Below are 20770 nucleotides of genomic sequence, written 5' to 3' on the forward strand. Positions count from 1 at the left end.
AGATGAAGCCTGTTAAGGTGCATGTTTGACTTTTATTTTATTGCCAAGCTGAATTAAAAAAGAACCCCTTGGCAAGGCCAGGGCCATGGCACAGTGGGAAAACACTGCTTTAATTCCTGGCACTTCCAGGTAAGGTTGAGAGACTCTGACTGAACACTGGAGGGTTGTCGACAATACAAAGCAGGATGGACATGTTGGATTAGCCAGAGGCAAGATTGACCATGAGGTTTTGTGAGTAAGGCTTTCAATTTGGTTCTGCTTTTCTGCTTTGAAAATAACCTATTCACTTTCTTGAATTAGGCATAGTGCTAGCTGAATGAGTGCTTGGGGTCCCCCCCCTCCCCTGCCTCTGTTACTTCAGCAAAGCTGCAAAATTGTATGCACAAGCTTCCACTTTCAACTAAGAGTGGTTTGCTGTGTCCTCCTAACTAGGACAAAGTGGTTAGTTTAAATCAAAGGTGGATAACTGCATCATTCTAACTACTTTGAACTTACGTCTGTTATCTTTGCTTTCCTTCCATGGTTATGAACTGCACAGCTTGAGCCTTTGGGGGGGGGATGCAAAATTGTAAAATTTGCATGTGGAATTCCATTATTCTCCAAGCCTGCAATGATTCCAAATCTTCTATTGTAAAGGATACTCAGTGTTACAAAAGCAATTATCCATTTTTATTTTGTTTACATTGCACTGAAAATTTACATCATACTTTTACAAATCCCCTTTTTTTTCATAAAAATAGACTTCTTTACAAAAGTGTATGCATTAATATAAGAGGAGTAGCCAGTTGCAGAAGAAACAAGATTTTAAACAAGATCTCAAATGTATTAACCTTAACATTAATGAGTGAATCATCATTATTGCAATCATTTGAATAAACAAGAATAAATAACAAAGTGATGGTATAAAATATAAAAATGGCATTCTTTTAGTAGAAGACAGTTTCTGGACAAAACTGTATGAATTCTGAAAACAAAAAGGCTGTAAAATGGTTTATAAGAAATTCATCGAACACCATAGAAATTCAAGCAGCAATCCGGGGTACAATGATGGATTTGGGGCAGGAGGGGAGGGGAGATGGTTTGTTTGTTTTTGGTAGGCACTCTCTATAATGTTGATTTTTTAAAAAACCACTTTGATTTTTCACAGAGTTATTCATGTCTGGGAAGAGACAATAGTACCAAATAATTAACACCAGCTAATGTACAGCATTGATGACTCCCAAATGGTTTCATGCTATAAAAGGAAGACAATGAACTATGACATGGGAATTACTCAGACTGTCATTTCATAATTCAGTTACAAAACTATAATCAAAACAAAAATCGCATTCCTTCTATGAGAGTGAAATAGGCCAGTGATGACTTAAACCCAACTTAGAAGAAAGTAGGATTTGAAGGAACTGATTATTTTGCTTACTGTACCCTTATTTACATTGCACTGTTGCAACAGAACAAACTGTAACTGAATAGGATTTGTCTCTCAAACAAGAATACTGATTTATATTCCAAAACAAACACAAACTTCCCAAATTAGAATGAGGCAGGTTTTGTTGGGACTTAAAACCAAAACCTGTTGAATTCAGTAGGAAACTTCTACCAGTGTGCTGCAAATTAATGGTCACAAGGAAATTGGAATCACACAAACGGAAATCTGAAGGGCCAATTTCAATACCAGTATTTTTGCTATGTGAATTGTTTTACATAATCTGTATTTAAAACATTTGTGCTGGCATAACCATTTGAAGACACAGAAATGCCTGGCACGGCTTTGGCAAAGCTTTTAGTATACACCCGCCCAAACACATTATTTATTGGCACAGCATACTACAATGAAACAAATAATGTACCGCAAAATAATCCCAATCAACAGAGTGGAGTGGAGCAGACATGTGGGTTCTGCTCTTGTAGGATATCCCTTTATTTTCAATGAGAGGACAGATCCATGCACATCATTGTGCCCTCCTTTATTGGGAAGACCCAGAGAACAAGATTGCTCCTTTGGTGCATCAAAGCGATAAAGACATTAATGGATCAAAGTGCATCTTGTAGTCGCTGCAGATTTACTGGCCTGTCTTTAGCATTTAACACAGAGTGGAAGCAGGACCTATAACACTGCTGAAACTCACAATTTCAAAGGATCTGAATTTTAATGCTTAATATCCTTTATCATTTTGGTGTGCGGTGTTGTAATCTGTTGTTCGTCTTGTGTGAAAATTTCAAAAAAGGAGAAACTGGGATTGCTAGGGCAAAAAGCGTGTTAATTGGATATTTTCACAAATTGTCCTCTGAAACGACGAGTACTGCAGCATTATGGATCCTAGATTGTTAAGTAGTATAGTGTGTCCCAACTGCTGTCGGATTGGTGGCTGCTGGGAAAGGAAATGTCAACCTGTGAAGAGGAAGAAAAATGCAGCAGCTCCTTGTAGCCCACTGTAGCAGGAGATGTTAGCATGAAGAACAATGAAGGCAGAAATGGAGCAAGGAATTTAAATTCATGAAACAAAAGAACCTGAGAACGTGACACTTAATTATCCCACCGTGGCACAGAAATAATAGGTTGCACTAGCAAGCTCAAGCCGATTAATGGCCGTGACATAATCTTAGAAATTCAAAGGTACAGGGTGTGAGCCTTGTTCTTTAAAGGGAGGTACAATTGAGAGAATGGGACCCAATTCTAGCTGTTGAGGGAATGATGTAGCTCATGACTCTTGCTCCTTCCTGTAAATATAACTCTTAATTTCTACCATATATCATTTGTTTTGTTCTTTTAAACCCAGTCCCTCTAGCATAGTTTATAAAGCACAGAAGTACTGATAGTGGATGCTCCTCCAATATATGCAAATATGTTTTATTTATTTTTTAATATTTTTTTTTTTTAGAATAATCTCCTTTTTTAAAAAAAGCAAATAAACTGTGAGTAAGCACTCCTAGAGTGCAGCACATTTTCTGTAAAACACTCCACGGTAACCATGAAGTCAATATAGGTTTTTTTTCCAGTTTATGAAAGAAAAAAGAAAAGGAAAAAAAAAGAAATCCTCTCTTGTCTCTCTGTCTCGTCCTCAGGAGAAGGTGACCCCGGAAATCCTGAAAAGTGTGCTTTAATTTCATTTTTGTTTTTGTTTTACACCAGTGAACGATGTGTGCACTGTGGTGTTGTGTTTCAATTTTCACATCTCTGAAGTCAAGCCGTCGCAATGTTATACCATTGTGCAGACTGTGTTCAAGTTGGGATCAAATCGTACAGCCTTCCCCTCGACGGACTTTGCATTCGTGTCATACATGGGGTTTTCAAAAGCAGCTTGCCCATTGTTATTTTCATGTACAGAGCATCCTGTGTACTGTGTTTTAGGTGCAGTTCTGTTGAGGAAGGCAGACAATAAAGAAAACAAAATTATTTGTGTAATGAAATAATTTATAACTTTTTTCGAGGCAAGGTGTAAATTCAACAGAGGGCAACAGACTGGGTGTCTGAAAGAAGTGTACAATTGTCAGCAAAAACTTGATAATGAGTAAATTGTCAATGACAACTGTGGAGCAACTCTCCATAATAAAATATAACGGGCATAGGACTTTTCTAAGCACTTACAAGCTGGTAAACTATGTGGGATGTAAGATAAATTATACAAGAAATATGAGTCACAATACTGTAAATGTCAAAAGCAAAATATAGGCAATATGTGAAGTACACAGCATCCCCTTTTTATTGCTCTGTCCTGAGTTGCCGAGAAATTTGAATAACCTTGTTCCTCTCTTCGAGAGAATAATTTACAACAACAATTTAAACAGAGCAAGTAAAGGTATAATGTAAGACAATAACCTTGCCTATCAAGCATCCCTGACAGTTCTTAAATGAGGTTAGTATATGCATGCACTAGACTGAATGTTTTTCAAGAGAGCTCTTAATTTATCTTGAATAGAATAATGGGGCCTACAGGCACTAAATAATTCAATTTAATGATAATAGTGAAGATGGGCCAAAGCCATCCAGGGCAAATAATGCTACTGCCTTTGATTTCCTCAAGGCCTCTTTTTCTGGTTGGGTAGGAATACCAAGGTTTTGAAACCTGGTCTCATCACAAAGATTTGTGTCGTCAATACCATTAAAGGCCCTAGAACAGATAACTGAAGAGTTGGTCTTTGAGCATTTAGAAAAGGATGCTGTGATAACTAAGACCCAGCATGGGTTTCTCAAGAACAAGACATGCCAGATAAATCTCATTTCTTTTTTTAACAGTGTTACAAGCTTGGTGGGGAATGCTGTGGATGTAGTGTATCTTAGTAGACCACAAGCTTAAAATGAGTCAACAGTGATACATCAGCAAAAAAATTCTAAAGCTATTCTAGGCTGTATTGTGTCACAATCAAGGAACATAATAGAACCGCTGTATTCCACCTTGATCAGGCCAGTACTGTGTCCAATTCCAGGCACCGGAATTTAATGACACTGACAAGCTGGAATGTGTGCCATATGAGGGACAGTTGTGAGGGAGTTGGGTATGTTTAGCCTGAATAAGAGGAAACTGAGAGGAGATATGAGAGTCGTCTTCAAATATCTAAAGGGCTGTCACATGGAAGATGGAGCAAGCTTGTTTTCTCCTGCTCTGGAAGGTAGGACTTGGACCAGTGGCTTCAAGTTACAAGAAAGGAGAGTCTGACTAAACATCAGGGAGTATTTACTGATGATAAGAGCTGTTAAACAGCTAAAGGGGGCAGCATTTTACTCTTCCCATTGGTATGTGTTAGAGAACAATAGACTGGGGGCAAGTCTTGAAATGGGAAGAAGATACAATGAACACCCAGCTTAGAACCATTAAACTAAAAGCATGTAGAGTAGAATTGCCCTATTAACACATCTCTTGCTCACCTTACCCTCTTACTCACCTTCCCTTCTTCCAGGTAAGCACTGAGACCTACATAGTGGAATTTGCCTTAAACATCCAGCTCTAAACTTCATACAGCAAACACACACACAAAGAGAGAGTTTACATTCATACTCACCTTTGTTTATAAAGGTAAAACCCAAATCCTGCTAATATAAGGGCAAAGAAAGGCACAAGAATAGCAATAGCCACTGAACTGCTGTTTGTACCATGTGGTTGATTTGACGAATTTGAACCTTCAGACATGTTGAGTCCTGGAAGGAAACACAGAGGCACAATTATTTCTGTTACCCACTGTCATGCTTCTCATTCCAAAAATTCACTCTACCATGGAATAAAACAGTAAAAACAAGAGAAGCTGATGTTCGCGAGTTCTACAGCTACGGTCTGCTAATAACAACACCCCGAAGATCCCGGGCCCCAGGGAGGTCAGACTTGCCTCAACCAGAGCCAGGGCCTTTTCATTCGTGGCCCCGGCCTGGTGGAACACACTCTCACAAGAGACCAGGGCCCTGCGAGATTTGACATCTTTTTGCAGGGCCTGCCAGATGGAGCTGTTCCGCCAAGCCTTTGACAAGGGTTCAGTCTGACTCATTTTCTCTTTGTATAAGAACAAGCATGAAAGAGGTTTCCCAGCCCACTCACAGGTCCTTATAATATCAGTGGAAAAAGCTGGTCCTGGTGAGAATTAACCACTTTCAATTTAACCTGAGGACTGCCATTTGTTTAGTTTATTTTTAAGTATAAGTTATTCAAATTAATTTTGGGATGCATTTTAATCGATTACTTGCTTGTTTTTATGTATATTGTGTTATTAATATGATGTTTGCCGCTCTGAGCCCAGCACTGGCAGGGGAGGGCAGGATACAAATAAATTATTATTATTATTATTATTATTATTATTATTATTATTATTATTATCATTATTATTACAACAGTACATGAAATGTTGCTAGGCATAAACACCAGTTCCTGCTGTAAACATAGTGTTCCTCTTCCCAACAATGTGAAAGAAATACCTGTCCTTATTTTATAGGCTCCTTACAGTGACTGGCTCATGTGTTAACTCACTAGTGGAAGCAACCAGGAAGTTAAAAACAAATCTGAAATAAGGAAAGGAAGTGGGTAAGGAATGTCTCACTGTTTTTTCTCCTTCCTTTTTAAGGTTGGATCAGATACAAACAAGCTGGTGTAGAAATATCTTTAGGATTGAGAGCTGTCCAACCCAGTTCTTTAATATTTACAAGACTAAATAAATTGCCTCAGCTTATATTTGAGAAGTTATTCGTCCCCTTTATATTGACAATAAAAATGAGAAATTGATTGTCCCTGGGAACTATAAGAACATATTTTCACCTCCAGATAAAATTATCATAGTAGAAAGTGACCAAGCTACTTAAAAGAGATTACAGCAGCTAATTCCTCTTGTAAAACTGCAAAGGTTGGTCTAAACGGAATTCTACTGCCCAAAAAGGGGAAACATTTAATGATATACCAGCTTCTGTCTAAGGGAAAAAACACTGCAGTACTCTAAAAATGGGCTGCAATAATTAACAGCTTAATATTTTCTCTTAGCTACCTAACATTTTTGTCTTTTTTTATATGATCGTGGATTCAGTTATTAATATTTTGTTAGGAGCATGAAATTTGGAAGAAAAGATAGGCAAACAAAGCAACAGGCATAGAGCAAAAAGCAACATGTCTGAATTTCAAACTCCCCACCTCTCCAGTCCTCCTCAAAAGTGATACCAAGAAATCAGGATGTCTGCATGTTAAGCCAAGATACTTTAAATTACAGTCATACCTCAGGTTAAATGTGCTTCAGGTTGAGCATTTACAGGTTACGCTCTGCGGCAACCTGGAAGTAACGGAGTGTGTTACTTCCGGGTTTTGTCACTTGCACATGCGCAGATGCTCAAAATGACATTACGCGCATGCGCGGAAGTGGCGAATCACAACCCGCGCATGTGCAGACGCGGGTTGCGCTCACTTCAGGATGTGAACGGGGCTCTGGAACGGATCCTGTTCTCATCCAGAGGTACCTCTGTACACTAATTCAGAGGCTGTTTGTAGGAAATTGGCTAGTTGCAGTATTACCTTCCCCTTTGCACCTCCAAAATTTAAAAAGAGCCATCAATCAATGCCAGGTTTCAAATGCAAACTTGGATTTCAGGTAAAAATGTTCTGTTAAACAACTTTTGGAAACTGGATGCTGATCCAACCCAGCTAGATGTGACTTATATCCTGTGGTACCCTTTGATGAGAATACCATTTTTAAATATGAGAAATTTACTTATTTACAAATTTATATACTCTGTTGCAGCAAGAAGCCATTGATGTTCACATGGTTAAAACAGAACAAGCCACAGAAACAAAACACCCTAAGGAAAATGAAATCAGGTCAACAAACTAAAGCAGTAAAACCATCAATGCAAACTCTAAAAACAACATCAATTTCATTAAATACAATGATGCTCTTCTGTAAATGACTGGGTTACACCTGAAGGCAGTGGTGGCCCAACTCGGCCCTCCAGATGTTTTGGGACTCCAGTTTCCATCATCCCTGACCACTGGTTCTGTTAGCTAGGGATGGTGGGAGTTGTAATCTCAAAACATCTGGAGGGCCATGTTTGGTCACCACTGCCTTAAGGAAAGCCTTCCTAAACAAAATGTCTTCAGTGGGTGCATCATTACCCAAGGTGTCTGGCCGATTTTGGTTGGAAATTGATTCCAGAGAGCTGGAGGTGCAACACTAAAGGTCTAGTTTACTGTACAAGCTAGGCATACCTCTGGAGCATATGCTATTGTCAGAAGTGCCCCATCTGAGGATGTCAGGTAGGGAAGTCCCTTAGATATCCTGGTCCTAAGTTGTTCAGGACCCCCTCTCCCAACCAACTTAGTGCATAGAGACAATGTGGGATGAAGGGTGGGGAACAGTTTCTTTACTTTAGCTGCCCATAGCCTATGGTGAACCATTTATCTAGGATTTGGCTTTTGTCGGCATGCTATCTCTAACCAAAATTAGAATGATTTGTAAAGATGGTGCGCCCAGGACTAAAATCTGCACATGTACACACCAGAGGCTGGCAGCAGTTAAAATCAGCATAGTCCAAGCTTCCTGTGGCCATGTACTAAGGAGACTGTAGACATGCCCAGTATTAGCTATATTTAGAATGCTTCATTCGCATAATTTAAAGTCATATTTCAGCACGCCAGCAGATGCAATCATTTTTTATCGAGAAACAACAGAACTAGAGCCATATTCAGTCATTTGGAATCCCTGTGTAGTTGATGTGCAAAGGGGAGACCAGGATCTTGCCACCATTCCCCACCACAACCACCAGACTCCACATGTCGATAGGCTATGTGCGCATAGAATCTACAAACATGTAAATGCAGACATGCACATTCTCACCCTGAAATCAGGGAACATGGATTTTTATGGGGTTCTCGATCATGCAGCCTTATGCACACAGAGCCAATTGATCCATGAAACCTGGGGTCCCGCTCCTCACTTCACACATGAATCCCAAATGATTGCCCAGGTTTTAATATTAATGCATACTGGTTACCTAGTCTTTGAAGTCCAAATTGCCCATAATCTTTACCCTGGATAAATCCTTGAAAAACATAGGTAGCACCATCAGGCTCGGCGGAAACCTAAAGGGATTTTTAAAAAAGAAGAGAAGTAAAGTGGATATATATACATTGGTTAAACGTTAAGAAGGAGATTAGGTTTGGGCACTTAAACCATTCAGCTCCTTGGAAATAGATTTTCCAAGCAGGAGGTAGTTGAGCTAAGAGAATATGTGGGCCGTTATAAATCTTTGTGTCTGAATTGCCTTAAAATGTGTTGTTATTTTATTAAAATCTGAGATTACTATCAGTAAAAGAGACTAGGGAAAAAGTATTTATTTCAGTGTGTGGTTGCTATGTACATTTGTCACAAAGAACTACCACCACCAAGTTATAAATAAATTATCTAAAGCCCCCACAAAAGACTAGTCAATGTGTTATCTAAAATTGATTTTAGTATACACACACAGAGGGACACACATGGTTATCTTTCAAAGCACCTAGTGCACAGTAAAGGTAAAGGTACCCCTGCCCGTACGGGCCAGTCTTGACAGACTCTGGGGTTGTGCGCCCATCTCACTCAAGAGGCCGGGGGCCAGCGCTGTCCGGAGACACTTCCGGGTCACGTGGCCAGCGTGACATCGCTGCTCTGGCGAGCCAGAGCCGCACACGGAACCGCCGTTTACCTTCCCGCTGGTAAGCGGTCCCTATTTATCTACTTGCACCCGGGGGTGCTTTTGAACTGCTAGGTTGGCAGGCGCTGGGACCGAGCAGCGGGAGCGCACCCCGCCGCAGGGATTCGAACTGCCAACCTTTCGATCGGCAAGCCCTAGGCGCTGAGGCTTTAACCCACAGCGCCACCTGCGTCCCCTACCTAGTGCACAGTTATTACTAAAAGGGATTTAAGTAGGTATCAACAGGTGCTCGATGATGGAAAAGGACCTGGTGGTGCATAACTGCCATGGGCAATGGCTTTTGCACCAGTTACAGCAGCAGACATAGGTTGGACTTCAGCATGCCACATTTATAAGCCATCATTGGCTTTTACATCCATTGCAATCCAGTAACTTCCATTGCAATCCACTGTGCACAGAGCAGTGCACAACAGCAGCTAAACAATCACTTTCAATGTACACTGTACACTGCTAGCATTGAAACTGCCTGCTTTTCAGTGACGGCTGCTCACTGATGTCTTCATGTGATCTGGTTTTTAGTCTCACCCACCCAGGCCATTCCTTAAAGCAGGGATGGAGAATGTGTGGCCCACCAGATATAGCTGAACTCTCCTAAGCCATGGCCATTGGCCATACTGGCTGTGTCTGATGGAGTCCAACAACATCTGGAGGGCCACATGTTCCCCATAATTGATAGGGAAGAACTGGTTCCATTTACCAAAGATTAAAGTTGGGGAATCAGTGCAGGTGCAAATGTATAGAGCCTCTCTGTCCCAGTGCCACTACTACAGTCCAAATTGTGCCCACCCCCCTTTGTAATATAAAAAAGATGTCAGAAGTTCCAGTCTGAGGGAGTCTGTTCCACTGTTGAACAGCTTTTACTGTCAGAAAGTTCTTCCCAATATTTAGTCGGAATCTCCCTTTTTTTGTGTTGTGTAACATGAATCCATTGTTTTGGGTCTACTAGAATAGGGGCAGGAAAACCATGATATCACACCTTTGCTTAGCTTAGCTACACTGCTGCTAAAAAAAAACCTATGAATTTTCTTGTGCTAATGTATACTGTACCTAGAAATGCCGCCATGTTGATTTCAGATTGAAAAAACTAGAAGATGCAGGTTTTTGCTTGCTGTCCATACTGAACCAGAGTGTTGCCATTGTAACAAATCTAGGTACTAGGTACTAGGTACTAAGTACTATTTAAGAATAATTCTACCTTTGAAACCAGTCATAGATAGAATATATTTCACCCATTGTAGAAGGAACAATTTGTGCTCCCAACAGCTGGAAAGTCACTGCCAGTTAGTGATGCCAATACTGAAGTAAATGGACCAATTATCTGACTTGATATAAGGCGGCTTCCTCAAGGGTCCCATGAAGCATCACTTCACGCCATACAACACTTCTGACATCTTCTGCCACCACAGACTGTGACGCTATTGCTGATTCTGGCCCATGGCGCACATGCAACACAATGCCTAATTCTGGGTTGTGCCTTATGCCCTTCCTGAAGTTAAGTTCCAGGCAACAGGATCGGTCCGTATTCCTACAAAACACTTACTCCATTGGGCTGCTATGGATCAAGCAGCTTACTTTCAGTGTAAAAATGCAAAGCGAATGAATAGGAAAGCATCTCATGCTCTTACAATAAAGTGTTGATGCAGATGTGTTTTTCAAAGAAACGAACAAGTGCCTGCTCAAACTGTAAGTACTATTTAAGAATAATTCTACCTTTGAAACCAGTCAGTGGCATTTCCCCAGACCTTTCAGAATGCCACTACATTCTAGCACCAACGTTTGTTCTTGCCCTGTCAGCATCCGTCTGTATGATCCCATTTTTCAGCATTGCTAATTAAACTTTCATTTCTAAAATGTCTTTTTTTCTGGTCTCATGCACAAGCCATCATTTTCTATTAAGAAAGTATTGGATTTTGCTGGAACTATACTCACAAAGCCATCCATAGCCCATTTTTCCTCCTTCAGTTTGTTCACAGAAGTATGGGATGGTGCTTTAATGAGATAGATATGGAGCATTAAACGGGCTTCTTGGCTTTTATACACCCCTGTAAAATATAAAAGTAGTTGATCTGTGCCACTTGTAAGTAATTTGAGCTAAGAAAAATACCTTCAAGTTTCCCACAGGAAGTCCTTACAATCACACAGGCAAGGTGTGAAGGTCAACGATTTACATTTTGCTCAGATAGTTAACAATGGACCAGAAGAAATATCTGTTAGAGTAATTACACATTCAGATTAGCAGTGTGGAATGTTGGCCATCTATCTATTCATCCCTGCCATTAGTCCTGAGGGATTGCTGGGCTCACGAGAGGACAAGCAGGCCGAAATGCAGACAAAGGAGGAAGATGACAGCGAGGAACAAGATGATGGGGGAGAGGGCTGATATTAGGAAACTGAGGCTGTAGGTGTTCACTTCCCCCACTCAGGAGATGGCTCCTTTTTTCTTGCCAGGGAAAGGAAGTCTGTTCACCAGTCAGCCAAACCTCAACAGTTTTCCGGCTTAGGGGGAGGTATGCTACTTCCCTCCCCCAGCATCATGGCTGGCCGCGTCATCTGTGCTGGGGACAGCCCCAGCATATCTACTGCCAGGGTGTGTGTGGCCACAGGCCATTTCATCTCGGTGTAGTCGGCCAGCTCCTTCTTCCCTAAATAGCCTCGGTCCAGTATACCTGAAGGAGCATTTCCACCTCCATCGTTCTGCCCGGACACTGCGGTCCAGCGCCGAGGGACTTCTGGCAGTTCCCTCACTGTGAGAAGCCAAGTTACAGGGAACCAGGCAGAGGGCCTTCTCAGTAGTGGCACCTGCCCTGTGGAACGCCCTCCCACCAGATGTCAAAGAGAAAAATAACAACCAAACTTTTAGAAGACATCTGAAGGCAGCCCTGTTTAGGGAAGCTTTTAATGTTTAATAGGTTATTGTATTTTAGTGTTCTGTTGGAAGCCGCCCAGAGTGGCTGGGGAAACCAAGCCAAATGGGCGGGATATAAATAATAAATTATTATTATTATTATTATTATTATTATTATTATTATTATTCCTTGCCTCTTTGTCGGATCCCCCTACCCACCCACCCTCTTCACATGCTTTGCTCTGATACGACCTTGCTATGGCAGTTGTGGGTCACCATGTTGTTGGGATCAGGTGGGAATTGTTGTCCCTCGGCAAATTGGTACCGGTCATTGGGTTTTTGCCTATCTAGTAGCAATCGTCACAACTTTTGTGTGGTTAGGCATTGGGTAAGCCTTCATTTGGTTGGAGGGGAGGTTGTTGCCTTCGCCTGCCCCTCCTCAATAAGGGTATCCTGTTAAAGGGATCTGGGGTGTGAATACTGTCCGAAGCCTGGGCATGTGCTAGGGCCATGTCACAGCCCCTCGGGGTGGTGCCATTATCTGATGTAAGTTATAGGGTACCCCCTATCTGTAGTTTACCCTTCCGTGGACTCCCTGCAGGCAGGCAAGAGTCAAGAATGGCTTCACCCCAATACCTAAGCCAAACCACTCCCATCTGTAACCAATAAAGTTGTGGCCTATTTGAACCCATAAACCAAAATACTCCGTATCAGTGTGATTTATTGTTCTCCTGGGAACAATACATTCCGGGTGCCATGGCATGCAACACAGCAATGGAATTTGGAGAGGGTACCAGCTCATTGCTGGTACTGGGGGACATGCACAGCCTGGTCACCAGCAGCACTCCTATCTCTGAGAGCAGACAGCTTCTCCCCAATGCTATGACCATTTGTACACTCACCAACTGCTCTTTGCCTCAGTAAAGATCTCAAGAAAGAACATCTATGATTGTGGTCTGGGCAGAAACCAGGACAAACCTGCCCTGATTCCCCCTCTCCTCGTTGCTCTTTCCCTCTGCTCTATTATCCAAAGGCTAGCAAAGGTTTGGGCAACGAGTGACAGAGAATACACTCTGGGCTGGATCCAGATTAAGTTAAGGTACATTTTATGTCCCACTGAAATCAATGTGAAAAGTTAGTCAGGCCTTAAGTCTACATTGTGTTCCGATGGTTTAAATTATTATCCGTGTCTAAGCCTGATCAGCCAAGAGGCAGCACACACCCAGCTATTGCCAGATGTCTCCTTTCGCTGCCAAAGAATTACTGGGCTCAGGAAAATATTAAAAGCTGAAGTTAAACTGACAGGTTTTAGCATGATGAATGAATTATCTTCTCTGATAAATTCCTTGGATTACTTTGCCTGGCAAATTATGATGGAGCGCCACTGCAGACTCGAGCAAGGATGGCTAGGAGTAAATGGACTCTTATAAGGAGCCAGCCACTGTTGCTCCCTGCAAATTTACATTAATATCAGCCCTATTCTGTCATTCTCCACATATAAGAGCAGGAGAGCAGGACAGCACCACTAGCACAAACCTTGCACCCTACATAGCACTGGATTGGCAGAGATGTCTGCGTAGTAAAAAACCTATGTGCGAGCAGCTACCCACATATATTTATTGATTGACTGAAATGTTTATAGACTGTGCTTCATAAAAGTATATCTAGGTGGTATATACAACATACAAAAATCATAATAAAATTAAGAAAGCATCAATAAAAATATACTTTAAATAATTAATGTCAACACTAGCTAGTTTGTTTTTTTTTAAAAAAGCAAGCAATGCAGTTTTCAGAATACATCTGAATGAAGGCCGGGCAGTTCCTGCCGAAACGCTACTGGCATGGAGTTCCACAGGTCAGAGTTTGCCCCAATAATGGCTCAGTCCCTATTAACATCCAACGGACAGGGATGTGCCCCACAAGAGGATCTCTGTGATCAAGGTAGAGCCAAATCAGGCCATCCTAACTTCCATGTGACTGGAACATCTGTGTGTTCTATTATTGTTGCAAAAAAACAAAATAGAATCTGAAGCAACTCATTGACTAATATAATTGTCTCTCTTCCTCTATATCACTCCATAAAGGACATTTTTTTTATTTATTGTGATTTTGTTTTGAAAAATACTGGGTACGGTTCAGCCATACTCGATAGCACACTCCTGTATGCGCCTACTCAGAAGTAAGCTTCACTAAATTCGCAAGCGGGGACTGGATTGAGAAATATGAGGCCATTGGTTACTTCCATGACCTTACCTGAAAGTAGCAGCTCCATGTTGCTGTTGGTGAGTGTCGCGTTCACTCTCCCTGACGTTGCATTGAAATTTGTAACTGTCAAGGTCATGGGTTGCTTTTTGCCTTTGTAATTGTAGGAGCCTTTCCATATATAATTCTGGGCAAACACATCGTCAGGAACTGTAGCGGGGAAAACATCCAAAATGTTAATGAACAATAGCCATATTTGGATTGCAATAGCTCAGGTTAAAATGAGAATAGATGCTCATTCTCTCCTCTTCAATTATTTTTTTGTTATTGGAAATTATATTTATGATCGTCACAGAACGTAGCCCATATATACATAATGCACAGCAATGGTGCTTGAGAAAGCATCTGTGAGCTAGCCTTAACTGCACCTGTCCTAATGGAAAAATAATAATGTTACGTGCATATTGAAATGATGCAGTCAAAAGACAAGATTTTAACCAACTTTTTATGCCTGCATGTAGACAAATTATATAGAGAGGATGAAATCCAGCGGGTGTCATTCTACTAACAGAATCTATTCATCAGAAATTGTTCTTCTCCCCAGCAGTGCCCCCACCCAAAATTTGCTCTAGGTAGTTTACAGACATATTCCATTTCTTAAACAGTGTGAAATCCCATTACCAAATGTAGCTGCAGAGACACCCCTGTCCTTGTAGGGTGCAAAAGTTGTGACATGTGCATGCTCAGGTCATATAGGGGACTTCACAGAAACCATAAAGAAGAAAAGAGAGCATTGTTTCTCAATTAATTATTCACAAATCACAGAATTATTAACATGTGGGAAGAAATTTAAGGAGAACTTTTAGAAGCCAAAATATGATTCTATGGGATTCCGTATGTCCAACATTCACAGAGAGATACTCTGAGCATTTATGCCTCACCTGAAAGGACATACTAAATACCACATTGATCACTGATCAGTAGCCACATTGACTGCTTAACTGATTTCCCTTCGCATGTATTACAAAAAACAACAAGAATGAATATACGTGTGATGCTATACCTTTAAATAACATATATGTTTTTGGAAGATTGAGTGAGTATTAAACTCGTGGTAGAGTTGCTAAACATGTCAATTTCAGTTTCTCATTTTTCCAGTCTAACCAGTGATTCACTTTTTAAAGTCCTCATGAAAAACTTGTCACAATTTCAGTGCAGATTTTGTTGGGAATCTGTGGTAAGAAACCCATGCAGGGGAAGTTGCCCCCAGTTCCAGTCGCCACACAGAGGCAGCTTAAGGTCCAAATAGTTTACTGTTGCAGAAGATAAAGGCTTCAGTAATACAGTTTTGGATGTTGATATATACTCACAGCTGTAAGCTATGCACATACAGATATACGAAGTATGAAGTATTTCTGTTGCCCCAGCAATTGAAGATGTAACACAGACTCCGACTCACTTCTCAAGACTCTAATGAGCTGACATGCTTCTCCCACCCTCCCTTAGTTCCCACCCTCCCACCCTCCCTTAGTTCATTGCTTGGTTCTTGACATTGCTATGGACCTGTGGTTGGTCACCTTGGTTGACCAAGGGGCCTGGCAGGAATTTTTATCCAACTGGCAAATTGGCACTGGCCACTTGGTTTTTCGCCTACCTCGTAGCAAATCGTCACAACTTTTGGGTACTGGCGGTTAGGCATTGGAATATGGTTGTGTGTTGGAGGGCAGGGTGTGGCCATTGCCTACCCCTCCATTTTATAGGTGTTCTGGTAAAGGAATCTGGCAGTTGTGGATCCTGTCCGACGCCCTTGCTGGGGGCTAGGGCCATGGCACGACCCCTGGTGACATCAGGGGGAGCTTTCAGTTGTATTTGCATCAACAGGCTCCTCCCACTGGTGGTTAACCCTTGATAGACTCACCCCTCCCTGAGGGGGTGGAGTCACGCTCTGTTGTTTTATCCAATGCCTAAGCCAATACCTCTCACATGCTGTAATAATAAAGTTGTGGCCTTTTTTAGCCCATTAACCTAATATACCGTGTCCATGTAACTTTCTTATCCTCAAGCGGGTGGCGGGTGCTCGAATCACAAATTTCTGTTGCCCCAGCAATTGAAGATGTAGCACAGACTCTGACTCACTTCTCAAGACTCTAATGAGCTGACGTGCCTTAATCACTTATATAAATGGCACTGCGATGTTGCCATAGCAACAGCCTTGGCTGACATTGCACCTGTTGGATTATTCCAAGACCATGGGGTTATTTGTGCAAATGAAGAAAGCTGACCCCTTCCTCCGTCTCCAGTTTGTCCCACAAATTTCTCCTAAGTTTTACAAGCAATTGCCCCATATACGATGTTATTTTCACTAATATATGCATTGTTACACATATGTTCCTGTAATATACACATTTTTGTGCACCCTTTTGTGGGTTGGAGAACAGCATTGCAAAATTTGGAGAAGGGCCAGTTTTGAAGGGTTAGCTGTGTTTCAGTTCATGCATAGCTTAGGAAGTCTGAATAAGGTAGGTCTGCATTAAAATGTGGACTGAAGCAATCCCTAGTTCATGGAGCTTATTTCATAATCTCATATAGCATCCTGATCTCAGTGGTAGCTCATTACTTAGAATCATAGAGTTGGAAGGGACACTGAGGTCCAACTCCCTACAATGCAGAAATTGTCAGGAGTTCAGCCTTCACTTGAGTAGGATCCTGGCAGAGACACATGTCCAACAGGCATGTTCTCTCCCTCCTGGTCAACCGTTCGGGAGCTTCAAAAGCTTTCTTCAGCCCGAACATCATAGCGACCGATGCCAACCAACACTGGCACACTTAGGGATCCTCAGAGTTTGCCCAGCATGCACATGACAGACTTCAGTTACAGATAGGTAGCCGTGTTGGTCTGCCATAGTCAAAACAAAATAAAAAAATTCCTTCCAGTAGCACCTTAAAGACCAACTAAGTTAGTTCTTGGTATGAGCTTTCGTGTGCATGCACACTTCTTCAGATACGAAGAATCTGAATCAGATACTTCAGATCTGAAGAATCTGAATCTGAATCTGAATCAGATACTTCAGATCTGAAGAAGTGTGCATGCACACGAAAGCTCATACCAAGAACTAACTTAGTTGGTCTTTAAGGTGCTACTGGAAGGAATTTTTTATTTTGTTTTGACTATGACAGACTTCAGAAACTCAGCATTTTGGCTAATCTACTTTATTTACATATAAACACACACAGAGCACTGCAACACGGCTCCCTCTCTCTCTCTAGCATCAGACAGCAAAGAGAAAAAAAGAACAAAGGACAATAGTCCCACTTCATGGAACACAGCAACACAAACATCCTGTCTTCATCACTTCCCACTCTGTGGAGTCAAAACATACACCGTCATGTGATAGACAAAAATCCCATGACTGCAATCATAGATCAGGAATTCTAACAGAAATATGCAGGTGTCTCATACTGGGATTGAACCTGCAACCTTTGTCTTAACAGCAACGTGCTCTAACCAACTGAGCTTATGATCCTGTATTTTAAAACTTAAAAGCTAGTTTTTTTAAAAATCAGGTGCAGCCCAACCTGTTCCTGCTTTCCTTGAAGCAAGTCTTGATGAATTCAGCTTTTACACAAGTTATGTTGCGATCCTATACTTACTCACTTATTCACTTACTCACTTATTCATTTATACTTCACCTTCCTGCCAAGGCATACAATGTGGTTTACAATTTAAACACTACAACAAATACATTATGCAAAACAAAAACAGAAAGAGTCTTCTCATGCCAACTGGGAGCGGATGGTATATGTGCTACCTGGCACAAGCTCAGGACACACAGGTTGTCAGCAGCCCCCAAGGAAAGTGGGGTTTTTGAATAGAAATCAGGCATAGCTCTGTCTCCCAGCTCCCTAGCCTACCAGCTTCCATCTTCACATCACTGAGCTCCCAACATTGCCTTTGTCTTTCTAACTACCAGCGAGTCCATTTTCTGTCTGGCACAGAGCCACTTCCTTTGTTATTTTAATGGCCCATACCTAGAGGACCATTACCTCACCAGGAAGCTAGCCTGGCCATTCCAGGAATTGAATCCTGTTACATCCAGGAATTAGAAGGGGCTCAGGCATACATATAGCCTAGCAGCACTACCAGCACCACCCCAACTCATAACAATATGTATGCTTTCTGGCCTAGACTCTCTTGCTTCAGCTTACTTCAGTGCTACTTATTCCAAGCATTCTAGGTGTCCATAGGTTTGCAACTTTGCTGTATTTAAAGTACGTGAATTATTTAGGACCACTTAGAACAGAGTTAAAACTTCATAATGGTTTTTAACTTACTCTTTGGGGTATACCACACACAAATGTTCCTTAAGTAAGGCTTTTTAAAGTGCATTCTAGACATTTCTTAAAGCTTACCAAGGAATCCTTTTGGAATAAATGAATGTTGATTATTATAGATGGAGGTGCAGAATGTTGAGCTAAGCTCTAATGCAAAGCAGAATCAATGGATTCACTCATTTCACTAAGGTAAGATTTTAAATTTCAACAGGAGAATATAATCTCACACCTGGATTTGAAGATGGGGAATCTCAGGACTGTGAAGCATTAAAAATCGTTGGGGGCACACCAATAACTATGCAGAATAAGAAAAATAAAAATCTAAAGAGATCCAGTAAAACAATGTTACATATTTTATGTTTGACTGCAGTGAGGGTACTTCACTTCATTTTTAAGTATGTATGTCCAAATTTAATTGATTTGGGCTTTAAAAATCTGTAATGAAATCCAGAATGCCTCCCTCTGAGGAACAGCATTCTGTGGGAAGGGACCAGGGCTCTTTGGAATGACAGAAAGGTAAGGTAGATTAAAAATATATGTACCTAAGTAAATCATAAGTGGAAATAAAGAAGCATTTGTACAACACAACCAAACCACCATAGTACACCAGATGCTACCAGAAAATGGCCTGCAAACTTAGCTGCCTCCTCTTCAGCGAACTCTGAGCTTTCCCTCCAGCTCACTCAAGTACAGTCATTTTCACAAGCACATACACATACACATACACATATAAATGCCCCCTCAGCTGGAAAATTGTCACTTTCTTCAACATCTGGTGGCTCTTAAAAGCTATCAGGAATCCTGAATTCCTGCGTTGCAGCAGGTTGGATGATGATGGTAATGATGATGATTTCAGTTTACATACCACCCTTTATCCAAAGATCTCAGGGCAGTGTACAAAATTAGAAACACAATTTACTACTACTACTACTACTACTACTACTACTACTACTACTAAAACTATCACGGGGGGGGGGGGGTAAGTGCCCAAAGAGGAGTACAGTTGTACCTCAGAAGTCGAACGGAATCCGTTCCGGAAGTCCATTCCACTTCCAAAACATTCGGAAACTAAAGCGCGGCTTCTGATTGGCTGCAGGAAACTCCATTGGACGTTCGGCTTCCAAAAATAGTTTGCAAACCAGAACACTCACTTCCGGGTTTGCGGCATTCAGGAGCCAAAACGTTTGAGAACTAAGCTGTTCAAAAACAAAGGTACGACTGTATTTTGACCTGGTGCCTAAAGACACATAATGAAAGCACCAGGCGAGATTCTCTGGGGAGAGCGTTCCACAAAGGGGGAGGAGCCATCGCAGACTAGATAACCCTTGAGGGTCCCTTCCAACACTACAATCCTATTATTCTGTGAATCAATTTCCTATCCATCAGTTTTTCAGCGATTCGTCTTTCTAAGATATATCCAGGAGGTGTTACAGGTTAACAGCACATTTTGTCCTCCCTACACCATCCCATCCCATTTACTCTATTTGCCATCCTCACACTTATGATTAATTTATAGTAGCAACACTAATGAAAGAACACTGTATCACAACTGGTGGCAATAAGCATTGTACTCCATATACGCAGGCAAGATAAATAAATGCACAGGTTTGTATGTGATGCCATACAACTGTTAGCAATGTCTAGCTCCCACCTGTCCCATCATTGTTTTGAGGGTCTGTCTTCCTTGATTTCTTCAATTGCTCTCTAATGCTTCTGATTGTCAATGCTTGGACCAAAAACACTAGCTAAAAGACAGGCTATTGCATTATATGTTATATGTACATAATTCATCAAGCTGAGCAGTAGTGACCCTGCCAACTGCGCACTCAAAATGTATAATTAACCCTTCTCAATTTTGTAAAGACAATGTTAACTACTTTTAGTTTCCTCTGATTTCCGTAGCATGACTTGAGTTCATGCTTACATGGGATTTAAAGATGCTTGCTGTTGGCTAGGTCATATACACAAATGAAGATTTTGTGTGCATGCATGTGTGAGAGAGAATGAGATACAGATGCACTATTCATTGTGTAGACACATCTTATAATGTAATTGAGTCTAGGGTAACAATGAATGGTTACATATTTTGATGTAAAATTGATGGTCCAACCTCACTACCTCTGATAGTACCTGGGGGCGTGTTGCAGGCACTGTCCCCTGCCCTGCTGCTTTTTGGGCACCAATTTCCCCTTGTTAAGGCTTATTTGTTCTTCATTATGTGATTTGCATGAAAGGCA

At 41.3% G+C, this 20770-nt stretch overlaps 1 protein-coding gene across 4 annotated transcripts in view; it reads right to left on the minus strand.

Annotated features, from left to right (window-relative positions):
- Positions 1-2347: 2347 nt before the first annotated feature.
- CSMD3 (CUB and Sushi multiple domains 3) overlaps positions 2348-20770 on the minus strand; it is a 592920-nt gene continuing 574497 nt past the window's right edge. For all 4 annotated transcript variants that reach the window (XM_079984060.1, XM_079984063.1, XM_079984062.1 and 1 more), the window contains 5 exons: positions 14253-14411; positions 11081-11193; positions 8453-8540; positions 4999-5134; positions 2348-3357 (listed from right to left, as the gene is read on the minus strand). In XM_079984060.1, the coding sequence (XP_079840186.1) occupies positions 3198-3357; positions 4999-5134; positions 8453-8540; positions 11081-11193; positions 14253-14411 (656 nt within the window). In that variant the 3' untranslated portion in view covers positions 2348-3197. The remainder of the gene's footprint in view (positions 3358-4998; positions 5135-8452; positions 8541-11080; positions 11194-14252; positions 14412-20770) is intronic.

Source organism: Podarcis cretensis (genome assembly GCF_951804945.1).
Source record: "Podarcis cretensis genome assembly, chromosome: 7".
NCBI lineage: Eukaryota > Metazoa > Chordata > Lepidosauria > Squamata > Lacertidae > Podarcis > Podarcis cretensis.